This window comes from Apodemus sylvaticus, chromosome 11, assembly GCF_947179515.1.
Source record: "Apodemus sylvaticus chromosome 11, mApoSyl1.1, whole genome shotgun sequence".
Lineage (NCBI taxonomy): Eukaryota > Metazoa > Chordata > Mammalia > Rodentia > Muridae > Apodemus > Apodemus sylvaticus.
Genome location: NC_067482.1, coordinates 107,232,521 through 107,244,719, shown reverse-complemented (window position 1 = coordinate 107,244,719; position 12,199 = coordinate 107,232,521). Strand labels below are relative to the sequence as shown.

The following is a 12,199-nucleotide window of genomic DNA, read 5'->3' as shown; positions in this document are numbered from 1 at the left end:
TCCCATTACAGATGGTTGTGAACCACCATGTGGAATTGAACTCAGGACCTCTGGAAGAGCAATCAATGAGTGCTCGAACTGCTGAACCATCTCTCCAGCCCCTCACTTTTTTTTTAGTATACATATATAGCAATATCTCTATTCATAATCCCGCACTACAATCCTCCAAGCTCATAACCACAGTGACTAGAGACTTCTCCCAAACTTGAAGGATGAAGAACAGCATTCTGTTGAGTGTTAACATTACTCATGGGCTAAACAGACCAGCAAATAGTCAGCAGGATTGGAACCTGTGCTTGGAGAAGGGATTTCTAGTCTATTGCCTTAACCACTTGGCTGTGACCACAGCTGTGTTTCTATTTTTATGTCAGTGTACAAACATCTGTCCCCATCTTTTAAAAATTACTTATTAGTGTGAGCGTGCATAATGTGTATGTGGGTATGTGCTCCACAGCATAGATAAAGAGGCCAGGTGACAAATTTGTAGTTTGTTCTTTCCATCCATCTTTAAGTAGGTTTTGGTGACAGAGCTCAGGTGTCAGGCTTGTGTATCAAGTGCCTTTATTTCCTGAACCATCTTATCAGTCTAATACACACCTTTTAGAGATTGGGTCTTGCTGTGTAGCCCAGGATGACCTTGAGCTAGATATCAGGTGCTAGAATTCCATGTGAATATCACCATTTAGTCATTTTTGCTTCCTAAGGCTGGCTTGATTTCTTCTAGCTGTATGGACAGTTACTTGTGAGTTGCCATTTGGGTGCTGGGAATCAAACCTATATCCTCTGCAAGAATAAGTACTCTTAACAATTGAATAATTTCTGTAGTCTCCAGTTAGCATTCACATAATTCATCTGCTCAGGGATTGCTATTCACAGTGGACTGGGTCCTCCCATGTCAGTCATCAGTCATGACAATCTTTCACAGACATTATCATAGGCAAATATGACCCAGAAAATTCTTTAATGGAAGTGTTCTCCTTTCAGGTGGTTCTAGGGTCAAGTAGATAATAAAAACTAACCAAGACACAAGCCATTTTCAGAGTGTTACTGGGTAGTACATTAGATAGTACAGACAGAGTATCAATATTGCAGCATTTCCATTCTGGAAAGTTAGTAGTATAAAACCTCTCTGGGAGACGTTTTTATTTATTACTGTCCTTCTAATGAAGTTTTAATACATGATGAAATGAACAAGCGAGATAAATAGAAGTATGGCAATCTGATATCAGAAAGGGAAATCACAAAATATATGCCTAAACTTTAAGATGAGAAAGAGGTCTGGGTATGACCAGAGCATAGAAGAAAGATTATTTGAAACCAATATAGAAAATTCAGCAAATTGAATCATGTAGACAAGATTAAACTTCCTGAATTTCATTTGAAGACATATACTGAAAAGACTTTTACCATATCACCAATAATCTGATCTGGACACCTCTGTTTCCAAGTGTTCCTTTTAGTTTTACTAATTATCTGAGAGTTTAGGAAAGCAGAACTTATAGTAGTTTATTAAATTGTGTATTTGTATTTAGGAAACTAGTATTTTTGTCTACCTTTTTTGTTGGCTTATCATCTGTACCCTTTTATTTGTCTGATTGAGTACTTATAAAGAATAACATAAATTCATGAACCTGGTTTTTCTTTTATTTTTTCAGTGAAGGTGGTGTTTTTAAGGCTTATCTCATTTTCCCAAAAGATTATCCCCTCCGGCCTCCTAAAATGAAATTCATTACAGATATTTGGCCCCCAAATGGTAAGTTTTCTAATTTTATTTTCACATTTGCAAGTTTAATGATCTGTCACTAAAGATTTCACAACTATCTCAGTAAAAGTGCTAAGTGATTTTATGGTTTTTTTGTGCATATGGTCTTGTAATTGACTCTAAATACAAAGGTTCTTAGGTTCTTTCCTTCCTTCCTTCCTTCCTTCCTTCCTTCCTTCCTTCCTTCCTTCCTTCCTTCCTTCCCTTCCCTTCCCTTCCCTTCCCTTCCCTTCCCTTCCTTCCTTCCTTCCTTCCTTCCTTCCTTCCTTTCCTTCCTTCCCTTTTCTTTCTTTTTCCTTAGTTTTCTGCTTTGTTTGGAGATGAGGAGTAGCAGGCTTGAGTTCCAGATCAACATGGACCTCACTATGTAGCTAAAGTTTGCCTTGAACTTTTGGTAATCTTTGTGTCTTAAGTTGCCAATTGGTCGGCTTACAGGCAAGAGCCGCTACCACACTCTGGGAATGTTTACCTAGCATGCACAAAATCTTAGATTTGCACTTCAAAATTGCATAAAATGTATGTGGTGATGATGCAAACATGTACTCTTCTAGCTATATAACAAAGAAAGTTGTAAAGGTGTATCCCAAAATCTTATAGATTGCAGAATTATTTATGTTAGCTAAAAAGTTATGGCTAAAAGTTAGCCATAATACTAGTGCCTATCAGTTGATGAAAGTAAAAGCAAACTACTGCATATACATATAATGAAACGTGATTTGATTTATAAAAGTGTTTGGTATGATTTGGTAACAAAAAAGTGAAACCAGATGCCTTTGGTATCTGTCAGTGTCTGCCTTCACATGCACGGCCATACACAGGCATATGTTCATACATGGAAAATAAATATTTTTTTCAAATTAACAAACAGATGGAAGCAATCATTTAATAATTCCACTTATGAAATTTCAAGAATATGCAACTCTGAAGAGTATATTCATGGTTGTTTAGGACTGCTGGACAGCTTGAAGGGGAGAAGGGTCAATATAGATTATAAAAGAATTTGTGGGGGTGGTAATGACGACAAAAGTTCCTAAAAATGTGTGTGCTTTGGTTGTATAACTGAGAAGTGTACTATATAGAAACAATTGGATTGTATGCTTCAACTAGATGAATAATGTGTTGGGTGTTAAAGTTATTATGGAGATAGCTGGTAAAATTGTTCAGTGAGTTAAAGTTCTTGCCATGGAAGCCTAGTAATCTGAGTTTGATCCCTGGAATCCATATAGAGGTAGAGATCGCATTCCACTAAGTTATGCTCTGGCCTCTGCACATGGTCTGTGGCCTATGTGTTCATAGATACACACAATAATAATAATAAAATAATTTCCAAAAACACTACATAGCAAATAGTAATTTGTGTAGCTTAGATGTATGTCAGTTTAGACCTCTCTCTCTCTTCTGTTGTTGGTTTTTACTTGTTTGTCATTTTGGTTTAGTTTTTTGTTTGTTTGTTTGGTTGGTTGGTTGGTTCTTTTATTTTTGAGACAGGTTGTCACTGTAACATTGGCTGGCCTGAAATTATGTATGTAGATCAGGCTGGCATTAAACTCAGAAATTATCCTGCTTTTGCCTGTCATGTGCTGGAATTAAAGATTTGTACTGTCATGCCTAGCTTTCTTTTTTTTTTTTTTTTTTTTTTTTTAAGAAACAAAAGTCCCTTTAATGAAAACCTTACAAAATTATCCCAAATTGCACGTGATTTTTTTTCAATTCTTTTTTTTATTATTATTTATTTACATTTCAAATGATTTCCCCTTTTCTAGCCCCCCCAACTCCCCGAAAGTCCCGTAAGCCCCCTTCTCTTCCCCTGTCCTCCCTCCCACCCCTTCCCAGTTCCCCGTTCTGGTTTTGCCAAATACTGTTTCACTGAGTCTTTCCAGAACCAGGGACCACTCCTGCTTTCTTCTTGTATCTCATTTGATGTGTGGATTATGTTTTGGGTATTCAGTTTTCTAGGTTAATAACCACTTATTAGTGAGTGCATACCATGATTCACCTTTTGAGTCTGGGTTACCTCACTTAGTATGATGTTCTCTAGCTCCATCCATTTGCCTAAGAATTTCATGAATTCATTGTTTCTAATGGCTGAATAGTACTCCATTGTGTAGATATACCACATTTTTTGCATCCACTCTTCTGTTGAGGGATACCTGGGTTCTTTCCAGCATCTGGCAATTATAAATAGGGCTGCTATGAACATAGTAGAGCATGTATCCTTATTACATGGTGGGGAATCCTCTGGGTATATGCCCAGGAGTGGTATAGCAGGATCTTCTGGAAGTGAGGTGCCCAGTTTTCGGAGGAACCGCCAGACTGATTTCCAGAGTGGTTGTACCAATTTGCAACCCCAACAGCTGTGGAAGAGTGTTCCTCTTTCTCCGCACCCTCTCCAACACCTGCTGTCTCCTGAATTTTTAATCTTAGCCATTCTGACTGGACAGGGTTTTCAAGTGGATTTAGTATTAGAAATAAATCCATTTGTAAAGAGCAATGAGATGAAAGGGAAAAAATAACAGACAAAACATTGTATGGGGAATTAAGAGCATTTTGGCAAAATAAATGTAAATATTAAGTGTATAGCTAGCTATAGAGTTAATAATTAACATCTCACAGAGAACATAGTTGTCATTCAACATACTTTTGGAAACGTTGCTTAAATCAGAGATCACTAGAATTTAAACAGTGTCAGTATAGAAGAACTTTTGTCTTGAATAAGACAGCCATAATGGCATCAGTGTTTATTTCTGATGACTATATAAATGACATATTTATTTTAAAAGTGTGATTCGGCATGATTCTAATTTTGGTCATTCAACTTGGAATGCATTCTACCAACATTTAATGATGAATCTTGAAGACATGATAATTGAAATATGACAAATTTAAAAGAACAAAACTGATTGTGTGATTCTGCTTCAGTGAAATATTTAATTAAAATAGAACGGGGCATTTTAGACACTGAAGATTTAGGGAAAGTAAAGAATTTGTATAGGCAATTTGATTTGAGGAAGATGTATAGTGGTTGTAATTGTGTATCATTGTGATTTTTAATTCTTAACTGAGAAATGGAAAAAATTGTAATTTTATTTGCTATATATAGTACAATAAAAATAAATTTCATGTCAACAGATATTAATTTGTTAATTAATGAGATAGATATTCTCATTTTTGAAGTGATGTGTAAAATTAAAATATTTTAAGATTCTATAGCTTTAAATCTAAAATGATTCAAATTTAAATGACTAGTAATTGTTTTTGTTTCTTGAGACAGGGTTTCTCTGTGTAGTCCTGGCTGTTCTGGAGCTCACTCTGTAAACTAGACTGGCCTCTAACTCTTAGAGATCTTCCTGCCTCTGCCTTCTGAGTACTGGGACAAAAAACATTCACCATTACTGTTCTACCAAATGATTGCTTTTTAAAAGTCATTTTCTTTTAAAATTGTTATTATTATTATTATTGTGGTGTTTGCTTATGTATGTATGTATGTATGTGTGTATGTATGTATGTATCCACCCATCCTATCTATCTATCTATCTATCTATCTATCTATCTATCTATCTATCTATCTACATACCTACCTATCTTCCTATCTATCTATCTATCTATCTATCTATCTATCTATCTATCTATCTATCTATCTATCTATCTATCTATCTATCTTATCTATCTATCTATCTAACTATCTATCTATCTTATCTGTCTATTATCTATCTATTATCTATCTTATCTATCTATCTATCATCTATCTTATCTATCTATTATCTATCATCTATCTATCCTATCTATCTATCCTATCTATCTATCTTATCTGTCTATCTATCTTATCTATCTATCTTATCTATCCTATGTATCTATGTATCTATCTAATCTATCTTATCTATCATCTATCTATCTATCTTATCTGTCGTATCTAAGATAGATATCTTATCTATCTATCTTATCTATTCTACCTATCTTATCTATCTATCTATCAGGTCTTATCATCTACCCTTGGCTGGCATGGAACTCAGAAATTTGTCTGCTTCCACCTCCTATATTATGTGATTAAAGGCATGGGCCACCACGCTATATTATTATTAATTTGTTCTGTGTGTATGGGTGCTTTGCCTGCATGTAGGGGGGTCCTTGTATATGTGTACCTGGTGCCTCAAGATCACAAAAGTGGGTTTTGTATATCCTAGGACTACAATTATATAAGGTTGTGCTGCCACATAGTTGCTGGGTATCAAACTCAAGTCCTCTGGAAGAACAGCGAATACTCTTAACAATGGAGTAATCTTAACAGACTCATTAATGATTTGGGGGTTGGGGGTTGATACAAGGTCTCATGCATTCCAGGCTGGCCTTGATCTTGTAGCTAAGGATATCCTTGAACTACTAATCTTTCTATTTATGTTTACCTCTTGAGTGTTGAACTTATAAATATGTGCTGTCATGACTGGTTTATAGGATGCTGGATGTGGGACCAAGGCTATGCATTCTGGGCAAGTCCTCTTTTCTCTGAGCTACATATACCCTTCAGTTCCTATCTTCCAAATCTTGATCTTAAGTAGATTCCTTCTGATGGAATTATATACAATTATTCAATCTCATTTTTTTCAAAGACAGTTCCTTATTTTGTAAAACGTAGTGGAAAACAAAAACAACATTTTGGGCTGAATGTTACAATGTTTAATACTGTTCCTTTTTTATTTGTTAATTCCATTTTGTTGGATTTCACAAGCCATGGGAGTGGGTTAAGAAGAGAAACCTCAGTTAAAGGAAAGTTTCTGTATAAATCAGCAAAAACATGAGTTTTTGATTACATGTGAAGAGTAATTTTGCTTTACAGTAGGGCTTCCAAAAGTACTTGTTGGATTGATTAATTTTATATCCCTTGACATACAAACACCCACCCTCCCTCCTTTCCTCCCTCCCTCCTTCTGTTTCTGTCTCTCCCTATTCCCTCAGTCTCCCTGTGTTCTTTAACCATGAGTTGGGATAGGAAGATTGCTAACAGGGACAGTTAAAACTCTTTAAAAACAACAGCCAACCAAACAAGCATACATATGTTATTACTGATTGAAATCTTTTTATACTCAGAAAATTTATTTATTCCTACTTGTTTTGTAAACTTCTTCAAGTAATAGTATTTTTGACAGAAGACATTTACTGTGAAAAGTTACTTTTATTAATTGCTGATATAATTATTTGAATATGTTTATAGATTAGCACTGTAGGATTTTTTGAGAATATTTACTTTTGGATAAAATAGTGCAAAGTGAGATATAGTTGTGTCTTTCTTTATCCCCTATAAAATTGAGGATATTTCTGTATTTCTACCCCACTGACTGTTACTATATGGAACTTGCATTTAAAATGAGTTTGTGAAGTAGATTATGAGTATCACTTATTTATTTTAAAGCTTTTGTTATTGTGTATATTTATGTTTATGAGTGTTCCGTGTGCATATATCTATGTGTACCATGTACCTATGGATGTAGGACAAAGGTGTTGGCTCCCCTGGAAGCAGAATTACAGATGATTGTGAATTGCCATGTGGGTGCTGGGCATTAAACTTAGGTCCTCTGCAAGAGCCCCAGTGTTATTAACCACTGCAACATCTCTCTAGCCCCTATTTTATTATTTTTAGTATGTGGATGTTTTGCATATATATATGCAAATATGCAAATATGCATATATATATATATATATATATGTCTGTATACCACATGCATGCCTTGTATCCACAGAGGCCAGAAAAAGGGTGTCAGATTCTCTGGGACTGTAGGGTGTGAACTCTCATGTGAGTTCTCAGAATCGTACTCTGCTCTTCTGTGAGAGCAGACAGTGTTTCTAAAGATATATTTATTTTATATATGTGAGTACACTATATCAGACTTATGACACACCAGAAGAGGGCATCATATCTTATTACATTTTGTTGTTAGCCACCATGTGGTTGCTGGGAATTGAACTCAAGACCTCTGTAAGAGCAGTCAGTGCTCTTAGCCGCTGCCATTTCTCCAGCTCATGGCCAATGCTTCTAATCACTGAGATATCTCTCCAATGTGTGTCTTTCTTTGAGTCTGTTAATTTTTATTATTATTACATCACCCTCCCCCTTTAAAATTTTTATTTGCTGAACCTTGAGGACCATCTTAACTAGAATTTGAGAAAGACAACTGTAAATGCTGAGAATAAAGAATTGGAGAAGTAGAAAAGAGACGGCATATCCTTTGAATCAGGGACAGCAGTGGAGGTCTGCAATTACTTGTAATTTTAAAGAATGTAAAATATAGTTAATCTGTAACATTCTTAAAAGTTAGTAGATTACATTTAGGAAATCTCCATGTAAATAATGTTTTATATGCATAAGTAACAGATTATGCATTTGTAATAGATTATGTGTAACCAAATTTAAACAATTCTTATTCTATAATTTTACAGTTGATAAAAATGGTGATGTTTTGCATTTCTATTCTTCATGAGCCTGGGGAGGATAAATATGGTTATGAGAAGCCAGAGGAACGCTGGTTACCTATCCATACTGTGGAAACCATCATGATTAGTGTCATTTCTATGCTGGCAGATCCTAATGGAGACTCACCTGCAAATGTAGATGCTGCGGTAAGGTATTTGCCTAATAACTGCTCCTTCTATCCTTTACCCTTTTTATTCTCTCTTAATAAAACTGAACGTGAAACTTACTACGTATATGCATCTCTTTGTGTCCACATTTTCATAAAAATAAAAATTTATTATGTATAATGGATTATTTTGTATAATCTATGTATAATGGATTATTTTGAAATATGTAGGATAAATACGGTTATGAGAAGCCAGATATTGCACAATATCTAGATACTGTGCCATAGCAAATTTGATCTAGTTGGCATACATTAATTCCCTCACTAATTTTTTAGTAAGAACAATTAAAATCTATTCCTTTTCATTAGTATTCAAAATAATGGATTTCATTATGATATATGTTCATAAAATTATCTTGTAGTTGTCTTGGTTTGAGGCCTTTTTTGGTTTTTTTTTTTTTTTTTTTTTTTTTTGTTTTTTTTTTTTTTTTGGTTTTTGGTTTTTTCGAGACAGGGTTTCTCTGTGTAGCCCTGGCTGTCCTGGAACTCACTCTGTAGACCAGGCTGGCCTTGAACTCAGAAATCTGACTGCCTCTGCCTCCCAGATTGTTGGGATTACAGCCATGCGCCACCACCGCCTGGCTGAGGCCTTTTTTTTACTTTCAAAAAATAAAAATTAAAAATTACTATTGTCTCTGCATTCTTTGAATGGTTGTTATAGGAAAGAGAAATAAAGGCTAAGTATTTTTGTGAGCATTTCCTGGTATCTACTTGTTTATTAAAAGTTGGTTTTGTTGCTGGGCGGTGGTGGTGCACGCCTGTAATCCCAGCACTCTGGTAGACAGAGGCAGGCGGATTTCTGAGTTTCAGGCCAGCCTGGTCTACAGAGTGAGTTCCAGGACAGCTGGAGCTACACAGAGAAACCCTGTCTCGAAAAACAAAAAAACAAAACAAAACAAACAAACAAACAAAATCCAACATGCCTTCATGATCAAAATTCTATGGTCAATAGTACTAGAAAAAGCATACATCAAACCCAAAAAAAAAAAAGAAAAACAAAAGGCCAGGCGGTGGGCGCACGCCTGTAATCCCAGCACTCTGGGAGGCAGAGGCAGGCCGATTTCTGAGTTTGAGGCCAGCCTGGTCTACAGAGTGAATTCCAGGACAGCCAGGGATATACAGAGAAACCCAGTCTTGGGGGTGGGGGTGGGGAACCAAAACCCAAAAACCAACCAAACAACAACAACAAAAAGCATATGTCTGTAAATTAAAAAGCAGAACCCTTTCTGCTTTGCTTTGACTGGCCTCAAAATAGTGTTTCTCTTTGTGTAGGCCCTGCAGGCCTGGCCTGGAACTTGCTCTGTCAACTTGGCTAGCCTCAAACTCACAGTCAGAGAGTTTTTCACTTAAGCCACCAGAAAGAAGTCACAGCCACATGTTTTTCTCCTGCTTTTTGTCTATTTCTTTTAAGTGCCAGATGAACCAAACCTTTTAAAAGTTTTTTTTTTAATCAAAATGCATAACAATAGCTGGGCTACAGAGTGCATTCCAGGATAGCCAGGGCTAGCTACACAAAGAAACCCTGTCTCGAAAAATCCAAAAAAAAGTAAGCAAGAAGGCAAGCAAACAAACAAACAAACAAACAAGGAAGGAAGGAAGGAAAGAAAGAAAGAAAGAATGAAAGAAAGAAAGAAAGAAAGAAATTAAACTGATTACAAATGTTCCTTCTCTGCATATCCAACCACTCCCAGATATTAACATTTTACAAATGTGTTCTTTTTTTTTTTTTTTTTTTTGATTTGATTTTTTCGAGGCAGGGTTTCTCTGTGTAGTCCTGGCTGTCCTGGAACTCACTCTGTAGACCAGGCTGGCCTCGAACTCAAAAATCCACCTGCCTCTGCCTCCCAGAGTGCTGGGATTACAGGTGTGCACCACCACCTCCCGGCTCTACAAATGTGTTCTTGATATTGAATTAACAAAACTTCCTTTAAGAATAGAGGATTTCGCCGGGCAGTGGTGGTACATACCTGTAGTCCTAGCACTCTGAGAGGCAGAGACATGCGTATTTCTGAGTTTGAGGCCAGCCTAGTCTACAGAGTGAGTTCCAGGACAGCCAGGTCTATACAGAAAAACTCTGTCTCGAAAATTAAAAAAAAAAAAAAAGATTAGAGGAATTTGATCCTCTGTACTAGGGAGGGTAAAACTAAAGAATATGGTAGGCATTTTGCCTATGGTATCTGTTCATATGTAGTCACGGGTGATTGTGAGCCCCTATAAAGGTACTAAATACAAATCCTTTTTTTTTAAACAATCATTCAGTACTCTAAATTGTGGAGCCAGTGGGACATTTCTCTAGCCCATGAGGGGTTTGTGTGTGTGTGTGTTTGTGGGTGTGTTTGTGTGTATCTGTCTGTGTTGTTTTCTTTAAGTGTATAGAATGATAGTAGACTGTAGAGTTGGTTAGGTTCAACTCTTGTTTCCTTTTTTTTTTTTTTTTTTTTTGGTTGTTTGATACAGGGTTTCTATGTATAGTCCTGACTGTCCTGGAACTCACTCTGTAGACCAGGCTGGCCTCAAACTCAGAAATCTACCTGCCTCTGCCTCCCAGAGTGCTGGGATTACAGGTGTGTACCACCACTGCCCTGCTCCCTGATGACTTTGAACTTAGAGATTTCCCTGTCAAAATCTTCTGGGATTCATAGCCACTGTGTCTCAAGATCTCTAAGCCAAGATCCAGGTCAGAGTTCATTCCAGATATAGTCAAGTTGACCACCAGGGATAGCTGCTACATGGAATATAGTTGGTCTTGCCAGTTGCTTCTTGCCAGTTACTTCAGTCCACTTCACAGATAAACTAAAGTGAGGTGGGGTTTAATTTCTGGAAAACTTGATTTGTTTACTTCTAGTTTGTTCTTATTTCTGAGATACTAACCCCTTATATAGAGATCAGAATATTTGGAAGATTTGTAGACTGCAGTCCTCATTCTCTTAGTATGGTGTTTGTTAAAAACATGGCTACTTTTCAGCCACTCCTCTGGAGTTGACAGATTGGTCTCAGAGTGGAAAGAACCCCATTTGGGGAGAAGTAGCAGATCTTTGTAAATTTTGTTCTCTTCTGATACTTGACTAATTTCCATTACTTGGGAGGTGTCTTTGGTTGGGACAATTTTGTATAGAAAACAGTTTTAGTTTCTTGTGGGCTTTGCTTGGTGTTGTTTTTCCTTCAATATAGACACCAAGCTCACAGCCTCTTGAAAGACAGGCAAGTACTGCACTCCTGACCCATATCTATAGTCTAAGCATCTATCTGAGTATCAGACCTGTCTACCCTCCTTATTACACCATCAATAAGGATTTTCTCACTGGCTTTTCACAGCAGAAACCTTGGTGAGCATAGGTGCTCTTAAATGAGCAATCAAATGAATTACTATTTTTAATTTTTTATGTATGTATGTATGTATGTATGTATGTATGTATGTATTCATTCAGAACAGATACTGTTTCTGTAGCCTAGCATGGTCCTGAGCTCATTATGCAAATGAAGCTGTCCTTGAACTCCTGATTCTCCTCATTCTACCTCCCAGACACTGAAATTATAGGTGTAATACCCCATACCTGGCTTTAAATTTGAAGATATATTTTATTATCTGTAGAGAAATCGCATGAGGAGATTGCTCGCAGCTTGCTAGTTTCCAGGCAACGTAGGGTCTTTGTCATTCTCAGCTGACCAAGACAGAGGAGACACTTCCTCACGCAGAGAACCTGATGTTCTCCCAAGCAAGCTGCAAACCTGAGGAAGCGACCTTCCTGTTCCCCTTCCCATGAGAAAGTAACTTTGCTTATAGTTTAATAGACATCATGATGGGCAG

General features: G+C 36.6%; 2 protein-coding genes across 41 annotated transcripts in view; one reads left to right on the top strand and one right to left on the bottom strand.

The window, feature by feature from the left end:
* Nucleotides 1–12,199, bottom strand: part of LOC127696398 (uncharacterized) — an 837,478-nt gene that overhangs the window by 482,936 nt on the left and 342,343 nt on the right. The window lies entirely within an intron of this gene.
* Nucleotides 1–12,199, top strand: part of LOC127696395 (ubiquitin-conjugating enzyme E2 pex4-like) — a 312,120-nt gene that overhangs the window by 76,992 nt on the left and 222,929 nt on the right. For 23 of the 24 annotated variants that reach the window (XM_052199092.1, XM_052199093.1, XM_052199076.1 and 20 more), the window contains exon 3: nucleotides 1,656–1,753. The exons of the other annotated variant lie outside the window; for it this stretch is intronic. In XM_052199092.1, the coding sequence (XP_052055052.1) occupies nucleotides 1,656–1,753 (98 nt within the window). The remainder of the gene's footprint in view (nucleotides 1–1,655; nucleotides 1,754–12,199) is intronic. 24 annotated transcript variants of the gene reach the window in all.